At 36.6% G+C, this 24,928-nt stretch overlaps 1 protein-coding gene across 7 annotated transcripts in view; it reads left to right on the forward strand.

Moving 5' to 3' along the window:
- The window catches only part of LOC131148002 (callose synthase 9), a 194,605-nt gene that overhangs the window by 13,999 nt on the left and 155,678 nt on the right, over positions 1-24,928 (forward strand). For all 7 annotated transcript variants that reach the window (XM_058097727.1, XM_058097729.1, XM_058097730.1 and 4 more), the window contains 6 exons: positions 289-412; positions 1,590-1,700; positions 1,781-1,906; positions 4,060-4,149; positions 12,530-12,627; positions 12,759-12,876. In XM_058097727.1, coding sequence (XP_057953710.1) covers positions 289-412; positions 1,590-1,700; positions 1,781-1,906; positions 4,060-4,149; positions 12,530-12,627; positions 12,759-12,876 — 667 coding nt within the window. The remainder of the gene's footprint in view (positions 1-288; positions 413-1,589; positions 1,701-1,780; positions 1,907-4,059; positions 4,150-12,529; positions 12,628-12,758; positions 12,877-24,928) is intronic.

Below are 24,928 nucleotides of genomic sequence, written 5' to 3' on the forward strand. Positions count from 1 at the left end.
TTGTTTATTTTAGAAAGTTCTGTGTTCAACTTATCGTTCTTTCTTTTGTTTGTTGTAGATTCTTTTTGATAACATAGTTTTTACTTGTCATATCTTTTTTATATTCTTAGTTTTTACTTGTCATATCTTTTTTATATACATTGGATCTTTTCTTTATGTAATATGACAACAGACATAAATGAATAGTAGGTTATAATTTTTTGTTCTTCTATTTCTTATATTGATTGGCTTTGATGGAGAAAACCCTCAATATTGATGTGTTATTTTTGCTATCTTTTGCCAATGTAGATTGGAGCGCAAAACCGTGAAAAGGAAAAAAATTTTTGCAACTCTTAAAATTTTGGGGACTGTGTTAGAAGAGTTGACTAGGGAGATTTCTCCTGAAGATGCTGAAAGGTTAATTCCAGAAGAGGTTGGACCCCTAGTCTTGAAGCCTTTCGCATATGGCATCAAATGCATGCATTAATAGTAACAAGCATTGTGCAATTTAAAAAAGAAAAATGATGGAATGATCTGAACTTCCTTTTTAATATGTATCTTCATGTGTCTCTGTTTTATGACTCATGATTTATGAATCTGTATCGAAAATGAGTTGGAAGTTCAGTAAATATCAAACTACCATATTCTCCTCTCATTGTACCTTGTTTTCTCTTTTTATATTTTCTTGTCCAACAAAATAAGTATTGTTGTGTATAGGGAGACATGAGCCTGGCAATACTGTGAATGCGACACCGAGTCCACAAAGCTCCCATGCTGTGTCGGGGGTTTGGAAAAAGCATTATTTTTACGTAGTGTTGTAGCCTTCACTTGATCACTTCACTTTTGGAGAGGTTCTTTTCATGACATGAACTTATGACCTTCAAATCTGATTGTACCGCATGTATCGTTGGGATAAGGGTAACTTGGCTATGCTATTAAAATATCATTGAACTTTGTTGAAAATGTGTCTATGTTCAGAATGATCAGTATTGCACAGTAGTTCCTTATTTTTGGTTTATAGGGGATAGTTAGAATTTACATACACCATATTTAGGATTTACATACTTGCACCCAGTTGTCTTGAGGGACCTGAAGAACTTCCTTCCGGAGCTCCCCTCACCTTTATCAAATTAATTGTATTTTATTTTTATGCAACTTGATAAAATTGAAGTTGGCCTCTCCTTGTTTGCTATGGGATAGAGTAGTGGTTTTGACCTCTTTTTTGGTCCATTTGATTGGGCTTTTGTGGGGATGATGCTGTCCGGCCTTCAGACTGTCAAAGGGATTGGAGAATGTTTCAGACGATCATTTGGTCATCTTGTCTGGGGTCACTTAGCAATGTGTTATTCTGTTGATGTCAACACTGGAAATTGAATTGATTGAGGGTTTTGAAGCCACCCATGCCCCTCTCCTCTTGTTCTGTCCTAATGCCCGGTTACACTGTTCATATGCATACTTTCAGTTTGTTTGTTTACATATTTTACACGTGTCAGTGTATGGATGGGCCTTTTTTGCCTTCATTCCAAATTCAGCTAGGCATATTGTGTTATGACCACCTTGTTTTATTTTTATTTGATTCTCCTCTTGGTTTATGTGATTGCATATTTCAGCTGAAACGGGTGATTGAATCAGATGCTGCTATGACGGAGGACCTAATTGCTTACAACATTATCCCCCTGGATGCACCTATAGTAACAAATGCTATTGTGCATTTTCCTGAGGTTGCATAGTTTCCTTGTTATTCCTCAAGTTCTTATTTTGTTGTTAGTGCTATTGGTTACCCCATGATATTTATGGTCAGGTACGAGCAGCAGCATTAGCTTTGAAGTACTTCAGGGGCCTACCAGAACTGCCCCGTGATTTTCCAGTACCTCCTAGAAGGAGTGCTGATATGCTTGACTTTCTGCAGTATATTTTTGGCTTTCAGGTTTGTATTTATTAGTATGCGTCTTTAGTTGGTTTTATACATCATAATCCATTGAGAAGTTAGCTTGTTTCTAACTTCTGTTAAGATTTTAAACCATTTTATTGATCTTGGTCTTCTGTTTGAAATTTGTAATTTTCTTTTATAATTGATTTCTGCTTGAAATTCTAATATGATTTGCTTAGAGTTTAATTGGTGGTTTTTATCCTTACTAACAATTAAACAAAAATGATTTTCACCAAGTTTGATATGATTTATGCTTGAGATTGTTTGAGGTTTTTCTCCTCAGGAACAATTGAATTCAATATGTTGATAGTCAGTGTCTGAATAGTTGAGTCCTTTGCCTGGCCAATTGCCTTTGTGCTGATATTAAGCCACTTATTGTGCTGAGCACTGTGAGATATAACCTTGCTGCTGATGCTTACTGTAAGCATGTAGAATTTATGGAGTGTGATTCTGATGGTTCCTATCTGTTCTGAGTGTTACCTTATGAAGCCTTTTGAGAAATTGCATTCTTGAACCTCTCAATATTTTTGTCATTAGTTATTGGCCTAATGTCTTAGAACTTGATATGCCATCAGCTGTGATTAGTAGTCTACTTTTCAGTACTATGGAGTTTCCTGGCCGAGCTTCATTTTAGCCTCCTTCCTTGCATTCATGCCTTCCTGCTTGTAGAGCAGCATCTTTTCAGCACTTGCCTGGGGTCATCCTTCCTTTCCCCGGGCAGTTGGGCACCATTCATTGCATTGGGCATATTTTAGATATGATCAGCATCCTATATATATGATTGGGTCTTCACACTGTTCCTGATAGTTTATCATGGAGTCATGGGATCATATTGTGTAGGATCATATTGTTTCCGATATGATGTTTCTGTCTTGATCTTGACCTGGATGAGTTTTACTCAGATTGGTTGGAATGGGTTCATTAGAGAGTTCTGCAAATGTCATAGGGGAAAGCATAATTGAGGAATTGTTTTCTTTTTTTTGTTTTGTAGTTTCATTTTCAGTTAGGGAATGTTTTTATTTTGATTTTATTGCTTTAAATTTTATTTAGATATTTGGGAACCTACATAAGCGCTTCACTATCTTTAGGATAAAACTGGCTTTTTAAAATAAAGAAATAAAGAAATAAAGAAGAAAATTCATTAGATTGAAACAGAATAATAAAGGACAAGAGGTCTGCAAAAGTAGAAAAAAAGAGGAAAAAGCAAAAACAGAGACTAAGATGACCAATCATAGATAACATAGCCTTCATAACACTTTGGACATTAGTAAGAGGAGTCTCTGTAGAAAGAAATATGACTTTCCCCAAACCAGATGAAATTGAACCCCCAAGGGTGGGGGTGGGGTAGGATTATCCCTTAAGATCCTAGCATTCCTTTCCAACCAAACCAACCAAACAAGAGTGACAAGTGAAAACACCACACAATCCCAGAAGAACATTCCTTCATTTTCCAACAGCCTTGGCATTTGAAAAGAAACAACTCCTCCATAGAGCCCTAAAATGCTAAAATGGGAATTCCACAACCCCAAGAATGAAGGTAATGCTAACAATACGTACTAATCACATTGCTCAACTTAGACTTGACACAAATATTTGGAGATGAATAAAAATTTTGCCCATGTTTTTATGTACATGAACCAGGAATAAAAACTACTCATAGAAAAGCTGGTTTAATCATATTAAAAAAATGGGTTTAATTAAACAATCTCTCCTTGCTTGTTTTCGGATAGGGCTATTTATTTGGCCTCATTTTGGGCCCACTTTTTTGTTTGTTTGTTCGTTTCATTTTATTTTTTTGGGTGTGCCAGTGCCTGATTTGGTTTGGGATTGGAAGAAAGCATTAATGTAATTCTTTGTTTCTCTCTTTATTCTCTCATTTGTTGTTGACTACTCTTGTGCTTTGAAGGACTTCTTGTCCTTTCCCTGTTGTACCCTTTTCGAAATTGTTAATACTTTTTTTTATCCAATATATATTATCAAGGTAGAATCAAATTCGAATTCTAATACATGCTCAAATTCTTTCTGGACTTGACACGATTGTTTCATTCATTTTATCCTGTGGATTTGGTGTTTTCTTGATTTATGATGTCATGATACTTCATTAATGGTATATTTATAATCCCATTTGTTAAAATTTTGGATTTTGGCAGAAAGACAATGTTTCCAACCAGCGTGAGCAGTTAGTTCACCTCCTTGCAAATGAGCAATGTCGTCTTGGTATTCCTGAAGAAACTGAACCGGTGGGTCTCACTTATTTGTTTATTTATAATTGATTTGCTGATGTTTTTGTTGACAGCTGATTTATTCTTGATATTTAATATTTAATTTTGAGAAGTTAAATTCTTCCAGAAAAATTGGAGTGATTTATTTAAATAATCTTGACATTAGCCGTGGATGAATTTTGAGGTTCCTGTTGTGAGATGTTTAGAAATCTGCTTGTGCTTGTTTTCATGTTTTTTTTGGCTTAGGTGATTATAATATTTCAGTGAGGTTGAACTTGTTCAGGAATGGTTCATAATGGTGCCTAATTTGAAAGTTGTCCCATCTGTTCTCATCAGGAGTTCCCTCTATTCAACTTTACTCTTTCATTATTTCCAATGCTTTTGCTTGTATGCATGTATTTGTGCAAGTAGGGAAACATTTTTGTAATTTTGTTTCGTGCGTTGAAGTTTGTCTGCTTTTGTTCACTGTTCTTATTTTGTAGTATTCATGTGCAATTTCGTGAGCATATGATATTACTTTCTCTTTTTAAACTTCAGAAGTTCTTGAAATGCAAACTTTGATGGCGATATATAATAGAAGCATGGCATATGAAATTTTCTGGGGGTTTATATATTTACGAAAAAAAATAGAAAACCAGTTGGTTCAATGGCATTTTGAGCTTGGTAGATTTTTTTTTTCCTTGACAAAAAAAAAAATAAATATTAAGAAGGAAGAAAGAGACTGCAAAAAAAAGAAAAGAAAAACAATAAAGAGGACAAAACATTTTCTCCAAAAACAAAGAATAAGGGGAGCTGGACATTTCTTTAATCTCTTTGCAAATCTACTGGTGACAGTACTCTAAGCCTTCCAAAAGATGAATACTAAAGTGAAGCAAGAAAAGTGATTCTACTCCAGACCAAATTAGGGGAGTTTTCTATACTTGAAAAATCCTAGCATTCTGCTCCAAGAAAGTACATCATATAGTCACCAACAAAGCACACTTCCAAAGAAGCCCCTTCTCTTCATGCCTATAGAGTACAGAAAGGCACAAACTTTTGAAGAAAAAAGCCTCTCCATATAAGAAGTCACATTGAACTTTTGTAAGAACATGTTTGCTTCTCTGTTTGTTTTCTACTTCCACTTCATTTGCATTCAATGGTTGTGAATTTTTCATGTGGTGAAACCGCAGTATACTTTTGGCTGACCAGTTAAGCTAGTGTGCCATAACTACTGTTGCACGGACCATTGCAAGTTGTGAAGTGCCCATCTCTTGACAATTGGTATTAGAGCTTGATCAATTGCTTCATGATTTGGTCGTCTTCGTATTGTGGGATTGTGTGAAGCATTGGTGGGAGAAGATGCCCTATAGATGTAGGCTAAGATGGCCAACAATTTGGTCCTAGAGATGGTTTGACTCGGAACATGTTGATGCATTGGAGGGATCTAAAAAAAACAGCGAGGTTCTATTGATGAGTTGTTAGAAGACTTTTGTGCTATGGTAGAAGCTGTACACATCCAGATGGGTGAGCTTACTGCTGAGATGAACTTGATATTTCGTGTTGTGGGAAATTCCAATTCTATAGGGATATTGTATGGTCGGTGCTAGAAACCAAGTGTATGGGCTGCCCATGATGCCAAAGAGTTGGAAAACTTATTATTCAATATGGAGCAATACTTTTGTGTGGACCAACTCGGAGGAGGCAAAAATATACATGGTGGCAATGTGTTTCAGTGGAGACACTATCCTGTGGTAGTGTATCGAGTATGATGAGATTTAGACCGGATGGTGTGTAATTGATCGTTGGACAGACTTGAAGGGAGACCTCAAGGTCCAATTTTTTCTTGAAAATATTGAGTACAATGCTTGGCACAATTGGTAGATCTTAATGACATTGGTACTGTTGGGAACGGAGTATGTGAAGCAGTTCTCTACTTTGATATTGGATATCTGGGACATTTTACAGAAAGATTAGTTGTCTAGTTCCTCTCAGGATTGAAACTGTGGGCGAGGGCTGCACTCAAGACTTGCCTATTGCTATGGTTGTTGTGGAGCGCTTGACTAAGTACGCTGGAGAGAGTTCCACCATGTCCAAGGAGAGTGGCATGTTAGGTGAAAACTGTGGAAAGTCTTTCAAGAAGGACAAACCCTAAAGTAGGGGAGCCGGCACGAAGACGTCAACTTTAAAGGAAGCTTTGTTGTCTCAATCTTTCAACACATCTAGTGGTAAGGGTAAATTGGCGTGTTTCTTAGTCGAAGCCCTCACAGAGTTATTGATTGCCCTCACAAGTCATTGCTCAATGCCTTGTAAGCTTCTATTGCGGAGGGGACACAAGGACAGGATGAAGATTAGGAGAAAACTTGAGGGGTTGGAGAGGGATACCAACAAATTGAAAGTTACTTAAGCTAAAGGGTTAATGTTTGTGGATCTGCATGTCAATGGGAAGAGCACTGATGCTACAATGGATACTGAGGCTACCCATAACTTTGTCTCACAAGCGGAAGCACTGAGACTTAACTTGAACTATGAGGAGGATTCAGTAAAAGTGGTTTACTCCATATGTGGTGCCCCCTTGGTGTCCATTTTGAATTCTCTCTTTGCTGACCAAAAGATGTGTGTAAATCTCACAATTCTAGAAATAAAGATGTAGATATCTGAGATACGACTTTATTTCGCCATCTTATCTACAATAATTCATTAGTGTTAATAAAGCTAAGAACCATAGATAAAATAAAATACCTATATTTTTTTGTTGGGATCTTGGCTTTCATATAGAGAATTTAAGAGGGAAATGATCAATATTAGTTTTTTTTTTTAAAATTTTTTTGGGATCAAAAGAAAAGTTAATTAATAGGAAAATAATTTAGAGGAGGGAGAATGAGACATCTCCACTATAAAGATATGGAACAAACTAGAATTAGAACAACCACAACAAAATGACAGAAAAAATTTAAAGCTAGCATGTTCCTCTAATCTCTTTGTAACTCCTGTAAACTAATCCTCTGAAAAATCCAAAACCAACGCACCACAGTGAGGCCAAGTACTGGATTTTACCCCAAACCAGCACCCAATTTAATTTCTTCCTAGAGAACATCAGTGCATTAGAGTCCAACCATATCCCCCATTTAACTGCAAATATGCCACACTTCCATAAAGCTGCCTACCCTTCCTTCTTGCAAAGCTTGTGAAAGAAATGTCTAACAAGTCTTCCATCGAAGGAGGACATGCCCTGCGCTCCATCATAATACCAAAGAGCTTTTTCCAAAATAGTCCAAGTAAATTCATAGTGCAAAAGAAGATAGGACGCTGTTTCCGAGTTCTCGTAACAGAGCACACATACATCGGAAGAGAAAGCCTTCAAAGGTCTGCTGATTTTCTGCAAGTTATTAGTATTTATTTTATCTAGCACAACCAACTAAGTGAAAGCCTTAATTTTTTTGGGAGAGCCTTCGGCTTGCAAATAATATGATAGGTTGGAAAAGATGAATTAAACAAATCTAGAATTTTAAAAAAATTTGCAAGAATACACTCCTGATTGATCCAAAGACAAAGGACGAACATCCCTCCTCGAAGAAAGGTCACTCCCATTTAATAAAGATAACAAAGAAGACTACTCCACCATCTCCTTTTTGTTAAGAGGTCTTCTAAAATGGAGATTCTAGGAGACAAATGATTCAATGGCCAATCCAAAATGACACACCCGACTTCAGTAGCCCACTCCCTAACACGTTCCACGGCACATTCAAAGGTTCTAAATTTCTAATCCACTCTTCCCCATATAAATTTTAAGACCAGACACACCCTCTTGAGAATTTCGAGAATGCCCAAAATTCTCCTAAAAGAAGGGCTATGATCATTGAGGAAAAAATAATATCATCAACAAACTAGAGATGAGAAACCAATACTCCTTCCCTCCCTACTTCTATTCCTCTAACCAAACCCCTCTCCACAACCCTATCTACCATCCTACTCAACACATTAGCTACAAGGACGAATAAAAAGGGGGTTAATAGGTCACCTTGTCTAATGCCCCTCGAAGTGCTAAACTAGGATTTCAGTTCACCATTCACAATCTTCGAGAACGACACATTAGACGAGCAACCCGTAATTCAATGATGTCAACGCTCTCGAAAACCCTTTCTCGCAAGGACTTTATCCAAGAAGCTCCAATACACTCTATAACATGCTTTCTCAAAATCTAATTTAAATGCGAACCCTTGCTTCTTATTCCTATGGATGTACTCCACCACCTCATTGGCCACTAGGATAGCATTCACTATTTGCCTCCCCCTCGCAAAGACACTTTGGGTGCTAGAAATAGTATCAACAAGCTCCGCACTCAACCTATTAGCTAAGGTATTAGTGATAATCTTATACCCACAAGAGACAAGACTAATAGGTCTCAAATCCTCAACCTTAATAGATCTGGATTTTTTAGGCACTAAGGCTATACAAGAGGAATTGAAGTTTTGCTCAAAATCCCATTATCAAATAATTCAGTAAATTGATTCCAACAATCTTGGAAAAGAGCAATGTTAAAACCATCTGGGCCTAGATCAATTGGGGGTGTATTTTTGTAAATCATTCTTTGAATTCTTGATCTGTTCCAATTCTTTATTTCCTTTCTATTCTATTATTTGAAAGGCCAAAGTACCCCCTAAAATTAAGGCTTTTATTTGTTTGGTTGTGCTTAATAAAATCAATACCAATAACTTGTAGATTAGGAGACCTTCGAAGGTTCTTTCTCCAGATGTCTGTGCTCTTTGTTATAAGAACTTTGAGACAGCTTCTTATCTTCTTTTGCTTTGTGAATTTGCTTGGAGGATTTGCAATAAGTTATTTGGTGTTTTGGGTGAGGGTTGGGTTTGTCCTATTTTGGTGGAGGACTTGTTAGCTACTTATTTCATAGGTTTCGAAAGGAAGGATAGGGCTGCATTGTGGAAATGTGGCATCTTCGCAGTCTTGTGGGGGTTATGGTTGGAGCATAATGCAGGGATCTTTTCAGGGGAAAAAAGTTAAATTGGCTATTGGCGTGTGACAAGATTCATTATATGACCTCATTGTGGTGTGTCGAGCTTGGGTTTTTAGGTTTGCTAGCTTTCTGGATTGACAAAGAGATTGGAGGAATATGTTGGCTTGATGTTTACTTTTTCTTAGTTGATTTTTTTTTTTTCATTTTGGTTTGTTCTAGAATTTTCTCAAGAATGTCTTATTCTCCTTCTTGTAAATGCTTTCCTATTTACTGATTAGTGAAACCTTCTTTTGCTATAAAAAATTTAATGAATTAAATTTTGGTTTCGGTGGAAATTTTGAGTGTCTCAATTTGCAGTAATTTCAGAAAAAATTTCAAATTTGATTTTTGTATGAAGAAATGGCCAAACTTGTAGTAAATTGTGAAAATGTGAATGGATAATTCTTTAACAAACAACCAATTAATGCAGGCAACAAGACTAGAACCCAGGACCTCTTGGCAACCGTAGCTTTGATACCATCTTTGTTTACCGCTTTGCATAAAAGCTTAAGCTATTAGGCCATGGGCGAACAATGTATATCAAGCCTTAACAGAATCAAATGAGTCTTTTTCCTACACCAACACTTTTGTAGCCTTCTAGAAGTGCCTCCAGGCTCCAGCGCACTGCCTCTTTGCCATTAGGAGTTCTGGTATATTGATTTTCTCCCCATTGAGAAATTTATCAGTAGAGAAAATGTATGTCTTCATTCTAGTGTTTTAAAAGGCTCAATCGAGGCTGCCTTAAGGCTCGCCTCAAGGGACAACATGCCTAAAACGCCTTGAGGCTCAATCTAAAATACCAAATTCCAAAAAGGCTAACGCATTATATGTTGTGGCTAATGCATTTTTACAAAAGGCATGCCTTTTGCGCCTTTCTAGTTGAGGCTTATGCATTTTGGGTGTGTGAATTTCAAGTAAAAATTGGTTAAACAATTTTAACTACATGTTTGTATAAAAGGAATCTCAAAATATGAGTTGATTTCTATAACTCTTGAACCTCAATATTTCCAAAATAACAGAGAGCTGTATCTTAGATCATGAAAATAATTTGAACTTTGTAATAGTATAGCTATCTCTTGTCATGATTTATGTCATGTATTCAAGTTAGCAATTTTTGAGCGGCTGCCAGGTAGTTTGCAAAGTGTAAATAATTTTTCTTTCTCACATTATATTTGTGATTTTCTTAATTTTTCTTTATTTTTAAATGTATAAAATTTATTTACATTTTTTTAATCTTAAAAATAAATTCTTAAAAGGCTTATGCCCCAATGCCTTAAGGCTTACGTCTTGCCTTTTAAGGGTTTAAACGCCTCGCCTTACGCCTTTGTCTTTTAAAACATTGTTTCATTCACCAAAAAACCTCAACCAAACTACATGTCCCTAGTTCCTGAAGGTTCTCACCCATGAATGGCCACTCTGAATTGACCAAAATCTCTCCAATTATGAAGAAAGTCATGGATATTCTGCTTCAACTATAATAGACAATTTGTTCCCAGAAAACACTACACCATGAAGCATTTGCTATTTTCTGATAATTGAAAGTTAAATACCTTCCTATCAACCATTATTGTACAAAAAATATGCTATCATACCTTCCAATTCCCCTAAGTTGTCATCCATCACCCTCTCATCAGAGTAGAGCTGTTTGCTGGTCAGCTTGAGCTCAAATTTCCGACCAAACTGATTAGGTCAGCTTGAGAAAAAACTCAAACCTAATTTCAACTATATTGGATGCGGTTTGATGCTCGGGTAGATTGTATTAGGTTGGCGGTTTAGTTCTATTTTTTATATTTAGAAGCAAATAACATTGAAAAGTATTAGTGCAATTGAAATTTTGCAAAACATATTGAACTAACTTAAGTCTCCAATGGCTTGACACAGAGATTAAACTGGAAAAAATTTCTCTAAAGAACCTTAACCTCAAGCAACACTCACAACATGCAAAGTTTGGCTTTCTCTCCCTTTATTTTTGTTGTTTCTTTTAGGGTTGGGTTGTTTGCACCCGCAATCCGTCATCCGACGCACATGTTTGGTTTCTATGAAATTACAATCAGCGACCCAATCCAAACACTTCCAAACCATACTTTGTAGACGATTTAGATTGGTTTGGGTTGGGTTAGCAATCCTATGAACCCCCCTGCATTAGAGAGACCCACCTCACCATAACACTGCAAGCAGTTGGTAAAAAAATTACATTGAGTGCTTCCTGGTTCCGTATGGAACAACTTCCTTCCCACCTAGATTTGATATTTTGGTACCTTGGCCTTGTGACCTAAAGTATCATTATGGATATGGTGTTGGCTAGTTTCTCATGTAGTTTGAGTTAGCTTTGATGTGCTATTCAAAATAATTGAATAGTTTTGTTGCCAAAGTTGTTACCTCTCAGGTCTCAAAATTTGTTGTTGGAGGCTTTGAGTTCTTCAACACTAGTGAAAAATAATTTTAAAGAATCGTTTAGTTTGTGCAGTAAGTTGTTCAATTGAGAAATCGGGTTTTTTTTTTTTTTTTTTGGGGGGGGGGGGGCGCGTTGGGGTTTAAAATGAGGGCGTGCATGCACATGTTTTATTTTTATTCATTCCCCTATGTTCCTTGATCCGTTGATCAGATTGTTACACCGAACCCTCAAGATCAGAGGAACAAGTCATGGAAATAGCCTCTTTAAGGTTGTGAATATCATGTTCATCTATAGATCATTTGTATGTCATGGGTGCCTTGTACACTATGTTTTTCAATTTGATACCAACCCCCCCTCCCAATATATATATAACAAGCTCAGATATTGCATAGCCGTAGCCCATTGTGGAAGGAATGATTTACCCCACTCTGGATGTGCATGTTTATGCACAGTGAACTTACAAAGTTTTAGTAAATCTATGTTTTTATTTTATTTTTGGAAAGTAGAATTAGGTTTGTTTTCCTGCCAGCAATCTTATTTTTATTTTGAATTGTAATTGGAAATATTTTTTGAATTGAATTTAGTTGAGAAGGTCCTTCATACATAGTTGTGGAGGGACTCCTTTGGTACATCAGTTGGTGTTAGGGCCTTGCGCCACTGTAGCTGTCCTTGACATTACACCATTCGTAACTCATTGTGAATCCTGCTTTTCTTGAAACAGTGTTAAGCTTATTTTTAAACTGAATTCTTGTAAGAAAAATGTTAGAAATAATTTTGACGTCCAAGAATTTAATGTGCAAAGCTTACAGTGTTCGTTGTATGGCTGGCATATATCCTTAAATTTTAATGCATGAAGCTTACAGTGTTTCTTATATGGCTGGTATATATATGATTTAATGGATCATTCATTTGGTGGTTGGTTGATGTGTTGAATGTTAATAAAGGCTTAAAAAATCCTTCTCTTTATTCTGCTTGTCATTTAATTAAGATATGTTGCCTTAAATTTGCTCCAGAAATTGGATGAGGCAGCTGTCCAACGGGTATTCATGAAATCTCTTGACAACTACTTGAAATGGTGCAATTACTTGTGTATTCAGCCTGTCTGGAGCAGGTAAGGATATTTGAACCCGTGTGGAAGCGTTTGTGGCTTTTGTATGGATATATATATATATATATATAAAATATAATTTGGCCTTGATGATTGTGAAGTTCTGCAAGATATGCATTCTTGGTCTTGTGCAGTTTGGAGGTTTTGAGCAAAGAAAAAAAGTTACTATTTCTTTCTTTGTACTTTCTGATATGGGGAGAGGCTGCCAACATCAGATTTCTTCCAGAGTGTTTGTGTTACATATTTCATCATGTAAGTCAAGTCCTAGACCGTGGCCACCCCACCCCCCCCCCCCCCCCCCCAAAAAAAAAAAAAAAAAAAAAAAGTTTACTCGTTATTTTATCTGGTTCTTCTTTGATGGGTTTTTGTCCTTTAGTTTAGATTTGTGATGATCGATCCAAATCTGGTAACCAGGAGTTCACTAATTACTATAAATATGAAGTTTCCTAGTTTGTTCATTTGAATTATTTTGGCACTTACCTTGATTGTTTTGCGCTTTTTATGTGTGTGTGTGTTGTTTTGGGTCATGTAATTGTGCTGGATTTAATGCTTAGGTTTTTTTCCCCCGATCCTTTTGGGGAAAATTTCATCATTAGTGAAAATCTGATATTAATTTATTCTCACCACAGTGGTTTTTCAACTTGGTTTGCTATTTAGGATTCATTGTAATCTTGTGAAAGGTTCTTGTGGCCAGGGTGCTCAGTAATTGCATGGCTGTGGTGAGAACCTCCTCAATGATTTATTTATTTATTTTTATTTTTTGTGGTGGTTGGTTGAGGGGGAGGTTGGGAGGCTGCTATGGTTTGTGGGACTAGTCATCATATGATATGGAAACATGTATGGGCTAATGAAGAGTGAAAAAAATGTGGCTCTCTGTCTTCTCTTGTAACTACTCACTGCCATCATGGCTGCTATAGAACATGAAAGGAGGGGAGCACATTCAGATTGAAGGGCAAACTTCGACCTTGGACTGGTTAAAGTGGGAAAGGAAGATTTCTTTTCTTGTTCTCAACCGTAACCCGATCCTTATTAGTGGATAAGGATTTTTCCGTTAGCAGCAAAGTGGTCCTCAGACGGATTGGCATAGCGGATTTCAAAGTGTTAGAATTGGTAGTGTGATATATTGGTTGGTGATTCGACCAACAGAACTTGGGAAGTTCCTGTAGATAAGACGGGTACGGAAAGGACATTTGTTTCGGTGTTCATTCCTGGTAAATCAAAAGGAGATGGCTGGCAAGGGTTTGTGAAAGAATTTTGTATGCTGGTTAGGGTTTTCCCTACTAGTAGTGGTGGTCTAGGCGGAGAGTTACAGTGAAGCGTTCGTTGATGAGGGGCTGGGTAGTGACAGTGGAGAAAGACGAGATTTGTACGAGATGTGGTTGTGTGTTGCAGGCATAGCAACTGCCTGTTCACTTATCACTGGCAGGGCAGTATCTCTGTATGGGGAACTATGGCACTGATGGAAGAAGCGGCTGGGTATTTGTTGGGGAAGATGGGTGGAGTGGGCTGGGGATCTTGAAGGTTATTTTGGACTTGGGCTGGATTTCAGGCAGTAAAAATTTGAGAGGGGTGAGCTGACTGAACTTGCCCAATTTCCAAATGTCTTAAAGTCGTGGTAATGTCCATATCCCTGCTGAATGGACTATGAATAAAAGACAGGGCCTATTTGAGGATCTGATTTGTGGCAATCCCCATCATGGTTTGAAATCGCGGCTGTGGGTAACGTTGTGTAATGGTCGCGGGTGTCGCAGGACGGGGGAGACGCGGGTGTTATGTAACAGGAAGCCGGCGTAATGGTCGTGAATTTTTTTCATGCATGCACAACCATGCCAAAATTGAAAAATAAGCATGAAATCCATTAATACATGATTTTTAATGAATTTTGAAGGCTTTCATTCAACTTACAAATGCTTTTTAATAGGCATTATGATTTTTATATTAATTTTAGTGTGCTGTTTACAAAAAAAAAAAGCATATTTTTTTATAGTTTACATTACTTTAATGGGTTAAAAGATGTAGAAATATAATTAAAATGAAGAATCAATTAATTAAAGTCATAAAGTTACTAAAAATGAGTCAATAGACTCAATACTCAATATACACATTACACATACATGAATTTAAAAAGTGATTAATATCAAATATTAATAAATAGTTGAAAATACATGAATACAATATTACAAATTTATAACGTAACACATGTCACCACCAAAAAGAATGACGTGGAGGGTCGTCATAATTTGCATTTGTATCTTGAGATTGGGATTGGAAATTATCTCCCCATCCTTCTGGAAATACATAGCTGAATAAATCAAAGTTTGCGTCGTTTTGTTGTTGCTCTTGAAAATGTACTATTGGTGAAAATCCAATTGATATAAGGGGTGCATAATCTCCTCTTTGACCATATCCTGAATAATGTCCATAAGTTGGGGATAGGGCTGACTTTGGGTAGTGTGTAGAAGAAGACTCACTAGATCCTGAGATTCCTGATCCACTAGGATAAAAACGTGAGTCACGAGATGCATAATGTGGATATGCTGGATGAGATCCATATGATTGTGATGATGAACCATCTAAACTAAAGTCGCCAAAACTACAAACCACACCATGAATCTTTAGCAGAATCATTAGGGTCACCACGAGCACTCCTTCTCCTAGGTTGTGAAGATTGGTTCCCTGGAGGAATACCCAAGTCATAATTTTCAGGTATATCATGTAGTCCATAATGATCAAAAGGATATATACCCTTACAAATGATGACCTTGTGTCATATCCATAATTATATTCTACACCGCCGCCACCACCACCACCACTACAACCCCCCCCCCCCCCAACCCCAGTACCACTATTACCATCATCATCACTTGGTGAGCTCAAACCAAGATTGTCATCACTTTGTGTACGTTCAGGGCTTGAACTTGAATCATCATACACGTTTATTGGTTGTTGATCACCTTCTTCTGTAGTACCACCAACTTCTTCATTTACCCAATTCGAATTGTTCTGACTGTCGAGTAGTGATGTCTCTCTCTCCTCTAACCATTGACTTAAAGGATCATCTTCTTCGAAAATGTAGTCCAAATTGATAGGATTGAAATTCAATTTCTCGTTAGCTTCTTCTCATTGTACGTTTTAACTTTAACCTCATGTTGTAATGTACGGAAACAAATTTTTTTAGTCTCATGTACTTTGATCTATTTCTTGTTTTCGTATGGATGAGGCTAAAGGTGCTCTAATTACGCTCACAGTTCAAAGCTGATGTGGTTTGGTTAAGAACTTTGATTACTATTTCTTTGGAGCTCAGGAGCACACAAGCCATAATGAATCCACCATTCGGCTGCATGAATAATTAAAAAAAGTTTTATGTCAGTATAGCGTATATTTCAAAAGTCAAAGTTGAACATAAAGAGAGAAAATAGAGCCATTCATCCATTATTTAGCTATATAGCCTATATTTACCAAGATTTGTTTGTTTCACTACCCTTTGAGCCAATGGGGTTCCAAAAGTCTCCTGCCTATCTCGATATAGCAACAACTAAAAAAGGATGATTGTGAAATGTAATTAATTAATTATATGTATTAATAATTATTCTTGAAAGTATTACAGAATACTAGAACAATTCATTATTCAATTTAATGAAATCAATACTTACTTGATTAATAGCTGAATTTGAGTATATATATCGGGTACCAACTTGGTTATCACTTTTTTAACCCCATCCATGACTTCTCTAGCAACTTCAGGAGAGGGTGGGGCACCATAAAGAAATTGTGGGTTCAAAAAATATCCTACAATTAAATTTAGAAACATATTAATCAATAGTTTTTTAATGCAACTATGCATAATTTAAAAGTTAAAATAATAAGAAATTGTATTTGATTTACACTTACCAGCAGCGTGCAAATCTTGGTGCAATTGGAAACTCCACCGGTTGTCAATAATTTTTCAATAGTCTTGGTAGAATCGGAAATCTTTTTGAATGGCCAACTTCGCCCTATCCATTGCATCGTATATGAAACCCATGGTTGATTTTTCATCACCATCAACCCATTTAAGAACATTCACTAAGGGTTCTTGCACTTTAATTATATAGGAGGCCTTTTGCCAAAACTCTTTGCCTAAGATAATTTTCTTCGAATCATATGCTGGGCTTGATTTTGTCATCCCAAACCTTGAGTTTTTCCAAGTATCAGATGTAAACATTTCCCTTAATGTTTGTTTATGCTTGACAATAGTCTCCAAAGCAATGAAATTTGTAGCAAATCGAATGATGGCAGGGCGAAGTGACTCTGTATTATTTGTGAATTTCTTCATGAAATTCATTGTCCATGTGTGGTTGTAAATAAAGGAGGTTATTGTTCTGGTATCTTCTAAGACATTTTTCACGTTACTTTTCTTACCAATATCTGCAAGAATAAGGTCTATGCAATGAGCTGCACATGCTGTCCAATAGAGATTGACCCTCTTCTGCATTAATAATTTTCCTCTTTCCTTCAATGCGGCTTCATTATCAGTCACTACTTGGACAACATTCTCCTCTCCAATTTCTTCAAACCACCTCGTCCATTAATCTAAAATGAAATTATAGATTCAATAATTACTACTATTTAGTAAAAAACATACAAATTTATAATACTATTTGCATATACAATTAAAATTAGAAAATTACCTGTAATAATATACAACTGTTCTGCTTGGCACATTAGAGACATCAACTGATTTATGAAACATGGTGCCTCTATCGCAATAAACTAAAAAGTTTATAATGTGTTTTCTAGTTGGTCCTGACCAACCATCACATATAAGGGTTACATCTCTCTCCTTTCAAATTCTAGCAAAAGAAACTATATAATTTTTCATTTCTTGATACTTTTGCCCCAAATAAATTTCAGATACCTCATAGAGTGATGGACTCTTCACCCCCTTTCCAACCTCTGCAGCAATATCAAGCATAGGCTGCATAAATGGAGAGTTAGTTACATTCGCTGGAATCCGATTATAAATGAGGAGTTTTTCAACTACTTTTCCTAATTTACTTCTTAAACCTTTCTGTAACTTAGTGTTGATTTTTGGTTGTTTTGCACTCCTGCTTCTTTCTAAAATAAGATCCATTGCCTTTAGTAGCTTCATGGGCTTTGGGATTGATCCATTGTCGTCATCCACTACCTCCAGCTTCTCGACCTCTATAAGATTGAACTCCTGCTCTACTGAAACCACTGGTAGCACCACTGCTAGAGCCACCTTTCCCTTCATAAATATTACCCTCTCTAGTTCTTGCTCGAAATCTTTGTCTCTCTTCCCATTGTTGCTGTGATCGTATGCTTTCTTGTCGAGCAAATCTCATACTTTCTTCTTCCAAGTCTTCTTCATCGCTCAAAATCTCAAAATCTCCTTTAATTTGGGCTTCTGCTTCTTCTTGCCTTTTTTTTTTTTTTTTCTTTTTTCTTCTCAGCATACTGTTGTAGATGTTTCATGATTTCTCTTACTTGTGTGGTCACATTTGAGCATCCAACTATTTGACCCTTTTTATGTGCCAAGTGTTGTTTCAAGCATGTAATGTCTTCTTTAATTATCTTCTCACATAACTTACAAGTAATAACATGTCTATTACCGTCCACCGCATTAACAAAATGCCATCCAATGTCCTCACTAGGTAAGTTCTCATTTGCTCTATCACATGACATCTTGATAGACTTGATTTGATGATCTCTACACAAAACATCGAGAAAATACAAAGTTACAACCTTTCTAAAAAAATGACAGGTATAATATAATTAGCAATTTAGTAAATATTTAATAGTAAGTACTAAATAGTCCTTCTAATTTTAAATACTTATTACGTAAAAATAAAATATATTATTTGATTAAAAATAATAAGTAATGTTTATTTAAAATATTTAAATAAACAAAATTATAAAATATTAGATATTTTATTTATTAGTAAAATAAGAGTGTTTATGCATATATTTAAGGGATGTGTTCTCTTGTTGAAAGGATTTCAATAAATACATATCTTTAAAGTGTGTAAATTATTACAAAAAAATATATTCCTTTATCTTTAAAAAGATATTTATCATTATTTATTATAACTTGATTTTATTTTCATTTATAACTATAAGAAATTAACATTGTAATTTTAAAGGTGAAAAAGATTTTTGCTCTACTTTCATATACATCACTAATAGAGATCCATACAATACAAATTGACTATTTAACTTTTTAAACATTTTCTCAATATATGGATTAAAATAATTTTTTCTACAAATTGTAGTAGTAAAAATCATAATTATTAATGTATTAACTATTAGGTTAAAATTTTGTTTATTAAGTTATCAATTTTTACTTTATTTGATAACTAAAAACAAAAAAATAGATCATGTAAAGATTTATTTTACCTAATTTTAAATTTAAGGTCAAAATGATGTTTTAAAACTTAAAAAATATTAAGAAAAAAGAAATATGCGATGGAACTTGATTTTCATAATTACTTTTCAAAAAAAATAAGACAATTAAAATATTCATAAATTAAGAAAATTTTATTTTACATATGATTATTATTGATTTCTAATTTTTTACTCTATTAAATTACTTTTTTTAATTCAATTTAACATACATAATTTACAACAAAATATAATTTAAAAAAAAAAAAAACATAATGAAAAGTTTAAGTCGCAGTGGCGTTGACTGATTGACTCTAAAGCTTATCTCATACATTGGCTGGAGAGTGGAGAAGAAGTCGAGCTCGAATCTTGAGACTTGAGAGCGCAGTAGAGAGTCTGAGACCGAGAGAGGACTCAGAGGAGCATCAAAGCCTCGAAGGATTCGAAGCATGAACGACCGATGACTCCAAGCTCCGAAGCCGAAGTCGAACGGCTGGCTGGTGGTGAGTGGCGACGATTGGCGTAGGGAGCTGTTGAAGGGCTATCGGTGACTCGCAGAGGCAGCGAAGCTGTTGCAGAGCTGTTGCCAGTGACTCGCCAAGCTGCTGCAAGTCTGCAACTCCTGCAAGGCTGCGGAGATTAGTAGATCTGCTCACTCTCAAGCTTCGAAGAAGTGAAGCCTTCTTATTTGCTTCAGCCAACAAAAGTTCAAGGTAAGTTTTTTATTTTGCTCTTTGAATGTTAGATTGAATAGCAGATGGGTGTTTGGGAGAGGGGGAACTTGTTTAGGTATTCAGAAAACTTACAAGTTGTCGGCCATGTACTGGACCGTTACGAAGTGTAACATTGGGTAACGGCCATTACGGCTGTGAATTTTTTCCGCTCCGCAATATCTGCCTGTATCAGTTTCGAAGCCTTTGATTTCCGTTACATAACGGCCGTTACGCTACGTAACAGCCGTTATTTAAAACCATGATCCCCATAGGACTTTTGAAGACCATGTGGTTGGAAATAATAGTTCATGTAAGGGCCTCTGTTTTTAGAATGAGGGTTCGATGTGTGAGCAGGATTAGACTATAAAACTAAAGGATGCATAGGTGCAGAATAAGCGAGGTCATGTGGAGGGGTCAAATGGATCAACTGGGCATGTTTCATCTATTACTACTTGGTCAAGTGGAGTTGAAGAGAGAAGTGGGCATAATACTGATGGAGTGGCTACAGAAGTTCCTTTGGAGATTGTTGATTTTGGGATGGAGCAGATGCATTGACCATCTAGCTATCCTGGTTTGATTTGAGCTGGTCAGGGATTGTGTACAGAGGTGGATTGTAATTTGGAGGGTTGTGATGGAAGATAAATGTTGGTAAGGTGTGTCTGAAAACTGTGTCAAATAAAGTGTATTCTCATCAGACTATAGGGCACTAGGAGCTAAAGAAGGAAAGTTCTTTTGTGCATGTAAGTAAATTTTTTAAAAAGAACACTAATGCTAATTTTTATAGTGAGGAGTGTTAGAATTATTTGAAGTTAGGTTTGGATAATAAAGGTTAGGAAACAAATTGAATTGAGGGGAAAAAACTTGATTGGAAAAATGAATGAATGAAAGAACATGGGCATGAGGTGTGCTAACCTTGTGATGATTCTTTACCCTTCTCTTTCAAATGAAGGTTCGACAAGGTGGACCTTGTTGCTATTCTTTCTGATGTTGGGAGGGGTAATGATGATTGAGACGACTATATCTTTGGGCAATCCAAATCCAGATGAATTTGGAAAAAATATTTTCCCCTTCTCATTCAATCCTCGTTTTCTTTTGATGCTTTATGCCACAAGGAAGGTTTTTATGGAAGTAATGCCTTTGTTTGTGGCTTAGGAGGTGGCGCGAGAGGCTGTAGAGACTCAAACGATGTCTTGAATGACTTGGGATTGAAACTTGTGAGTCTTTGCTAGAGTAGAGATGAGACAAGGATTGAGCCCTAAAACTTATGAGAGGAGAAAGAAGGTGGTTTAGAAAGAGTTAAATAATTTGACCTCTTCCATCAATTATGGCGGCATAAAGGGTATAGGGAAATAGCGTAAATGAATAAGATTATGAAGATTGTCAGTTGGAATGTTAGGGGTTTAGGGGGATGTTAGGAAGAAAAGTTTGGTTATGGAGGTTTTTCTTAGGTGTTCTCTAGATATTGTTTTGATTTAGGATACTAAGCTTGAATTAGTCGATAGGGAGGTTGTTAGAGGGGTTTGAGAAGGGCGTAGTAAGGGGACTGAGCCTTTATACCCTCTTGGGGATTGATGGGGGGCATTCTCGTATTGTGGGACACCCGTATTATCTTTAAAGTGGACAGCCTAGTGGTTTTTTCCCCCTCTCTCTTCCTATCTTGTTAGAAGTGAGAGATTGAGGTCAATGGTGGGTTCCTTTGATGTATGGTCTTTCCTAACCTGCTTGTAGGAGCTCCTTTTGGGATGAGCTCTGTTCTATCTCTGGCTTTTGCTCCCCTAAGTAGATTGTGAGAGGGTGACATCAAAGTGGTGAGATTTCCTCGAGAAAATAAGGGGGGAAGTAGGGTTACTTCAACAATGTAGAACTTTGAATTATTCATCAAGGAGAGTGGCTTGAGGGATATTCCTTTGAATGATTCTAATTTTTCCTGGTTGGTGAGTGGAGCTAGGCTGTGGCTAGTATACTTGATAGGTTCTTGTTCTCTAGCGAGTGGGAGAATGAGTTCCCTAATATTTCCTAAGTCACTCTACCTAGATCCATGTTTGACCAATTTCCTATTATGTTGGAATTTAGGAAGGTGGCTTGGGGTCCTACTTCCTTCAAGTTTGAAAACATGTGGCTGGATCATGATACTTTCCAGCCTTTGGTGACGGGTTCTTGGAGTGAGTAGGGGTTGGGAGGTTTTGGGTTTATTAATAAATTGAAGAGAATGAAAGAAAAATTGAGAGAGTAGAATAGGGAGGTGTTTGGAGATATTAGGCTTAAAAAGACTAGTATTTTAGGAGAGTTGGATAGAGAGGAAGAAGTTACTAATCTCACTAGGGAGAAGGAGCTGAAAAGAGTTACCTTAGCGGGAAGAGGTGATTTTTAAGGAAATGAGAAGTTGGAGGTAGAAGACGAAGTTTAAATGGGTAAGAGATGGTGATTTTAATTCTAGAGTTTTTCATAGGATAGCTAGTGGGAAAATGAGAAAAAATTTGATTAGGGAGCTGGAGTTGGATAGGGGGGTATTATCTCGAAAAATTTTAAAAAACAAGTTGATGGGGGGATCAATATGTGTACACATTAAACTCTGAGGCATGAAATACGCCCTGGGGCGTTTTTTCCTGAAAATGCATTGAGCCGGCCTCAAGAACTTATTTTAAAACACTGGAAAAAATTTGATTTGAGAAGAAAAGAAATGGGAAGATGAACTGGACAACGGCAGTGACAATTATTTGTTTCTAATGATGGACTTTTATTGGATGAAGCTTGTGAACAAATATGACATGTTTCTAATTCTTCTGATTTGCTTGGGGATATTTCTTGTGGTTCGCCCCTTCACCGGACCCCTCATACGCGGGAGCTTTGTGCACCGGGCTGTCCTTTATTAGTTTGATAAATAAGCATTGGTAAATAACTGAGGTAGGTCTGATCTTTTGCGCACTGTTGTGTAGGATATTGGGAAGAGTATTAAAAGTCAACAGCTGATTGGTAAGTTGGGATTGTGAATGTCTAATCTTGTAGGACAAGAGTTCACCCGGATGGATGTGAAAGTAAAGCGGGGAAAAGCCGATGGGAAATATCAAATTTACAGTGTTCTTTGAATTTTGATGCCAAGGGGTAGGGAGCTTCTTAGCTAGACATGTTGTTTCTTTTTCTTTGGAGTTATTTTTTCCGCCTTTTTAAATTGTCGCCTTCGAGGATTTCTTGTACTCTACATGGTTTTCAACACGCTACTTATTAAAACAATCAGGTATGTGCTTTAGTGTCATGGGTGAGATGCTAATGTGTTCATTAATATATCCCTGTGAGCCTTGCTCACTTGGATATAGATTTCTCTTTATGGATGATTGGGAAGATCTGGTCCCGAATATCATACATGAGGCGGTGATTAGGCTCATTTCCAATCATAGTCCTGTTCCAATCGTAGTCCAGACCTTTTGGATTCCAGTCTTGTTCAACAGGGTCCGAATTCTGAATCCCTTCAGGTTTGATATTATGGCCGATGCACCTTCCCATTGGGAGATGATTTTTGATTGGGGGAAGGAGTGCTAGGTTCAAGGCTGGGAAGGTTTTAATGTGATAAGAAAGCTGAAGTTTGTCAAAGAGAGGCTCAAGGTTTGGAACAAACAGGAGTTTTGGAATATTTAGGATAAGAAAAATAACATCTTGAAGGATATGATTGTGTTGGACAAATTGGAGGACTGTGGTTTGTTGGAGAGGAATATAGGGTGAGGTGAGTTCACACTTTTAATGAATTGGAATTGCTGTTGTTAAGGGAAGAGGGGAATTGGTGTCAGAAATCAAGAGTTTGTTGGGCTAAGGAAGGGGGTGGCAACTCTAGATTGTTTCACAGGGTAGCCAGTGATGGGAGAAGAAAGAATGTGACTAAAGAATTGGAGTTAGATTCTGGAACAGTGGTCGTGGTTCAGGTGCAGAATGGGGAGGGGATTACTGATTCCTGTAAAGTGCTTTACAATGAGGAGTGTAGGAACATGGTGATGATTGAGGGAATTGACTGGAAACCTATTGGGGAGGAGACTGCAAATTGGTTAGAAAGACCCTTTGCCTTGGAGGAGGTTAGAAGGGCTGTGTTTGATGTGGACAGGGATAGAGCCCCAGGACCACATGGTTTCACAATCTGTTCTCCTGTTTTGGCGAGGTTTCGGTGGCTCTGCAGTGTTCATGAATTCTTAGCGGTGAAATTTTAGTGTTTTGGAGAGGACAGAAGAGGGGGAAATTCTGGATTTGTGTAGTTTTTGCTACTTTGTGTACACGTTGGCTTGAAAGGACTCCTAGAATTTTTAAAGACCAGAACACTCCTCTGAACTTGATTTGGGAGAAAGTTATTTTTTCTGTTTCCTTTTGGGGTTTTGGAAAGGGTAGAAGAAGGAGAAATTCTGGATTGGTGTAGTTTTTGCTACTTCATGGAGGCGGGGGCTTGAAAGGAATTCTATAATTTTTAAAGACTAGAAGACTCCTCCGAATTTGATTTGGGAGAATGTTACTTTTTCTGTTTCCCTTTGCTCTTGCTTTTGGGGTTTCGGAGGGTCTCCAGCTGTTTGATATCCATTGGGACTGGAAGGCAGTTTTGATGGAACTCTTTGAATTTCTTTGTTTTTGTTTTTTGGGAGGATGTCTCATCCTGTTGTAATCTCTTCTGTTTTCATTTCGATGAATTTTTTTTGTTATATATATATATATATATGTATATATATATATATGTATGTATGTATGTATATATGTATATATATATGTATGTATGTATATATGTATGTATGTATGTAGGTATATCTATCTTTGTGAGCCCTTGTGAATTTGTTTCTCAGCTTTCTCATGTCTTATTCACTTATGTAAGAAGTAGAATGAGAAATGGAAATTACTCATCTCTTTGTTCTTTTTTTAATTATTTTTCCTTTTTCCCTTGAGGTGACTGTGGGGAGACGGTTTTTTTTGTTAAAAGATGTTATGAATGGGAAAGCTCCTTTTTTTCCAGGTTTTCCTGTCTTTTGTTTTATTTTTGTAATGCTCCAATTTTTATTTTTCCTTTAATCAAAAGAGTTTGATATATTGGAATTTCCACTTTGCTTAGAATGAGAGGGAGATTAGTAGTGATATTATTTTTGCATTGAATGACTTCTGCAGGAAGTAAATAAATTTGTTGGGCTTTGGATTGAACTGGGAAGTTCTCTTGCAAATTTTTCTTTGGTCATTTGACTCATACTTCT

Source organism: Malania oleifera, chromosome 2 (assembly GCF_029873635.1).
Source record: "Malania oleifera isolate guangnan ecotype guangnan chromosome 2, ASM2987363v1, whole genome shotgun sequence".
Lineage (NCBI taxonomy): Eukaryota > Viridiplantae > Streptophyta > Magnoliopsida > Santalales > Ximeniaceae > Malania > Malania oleifera.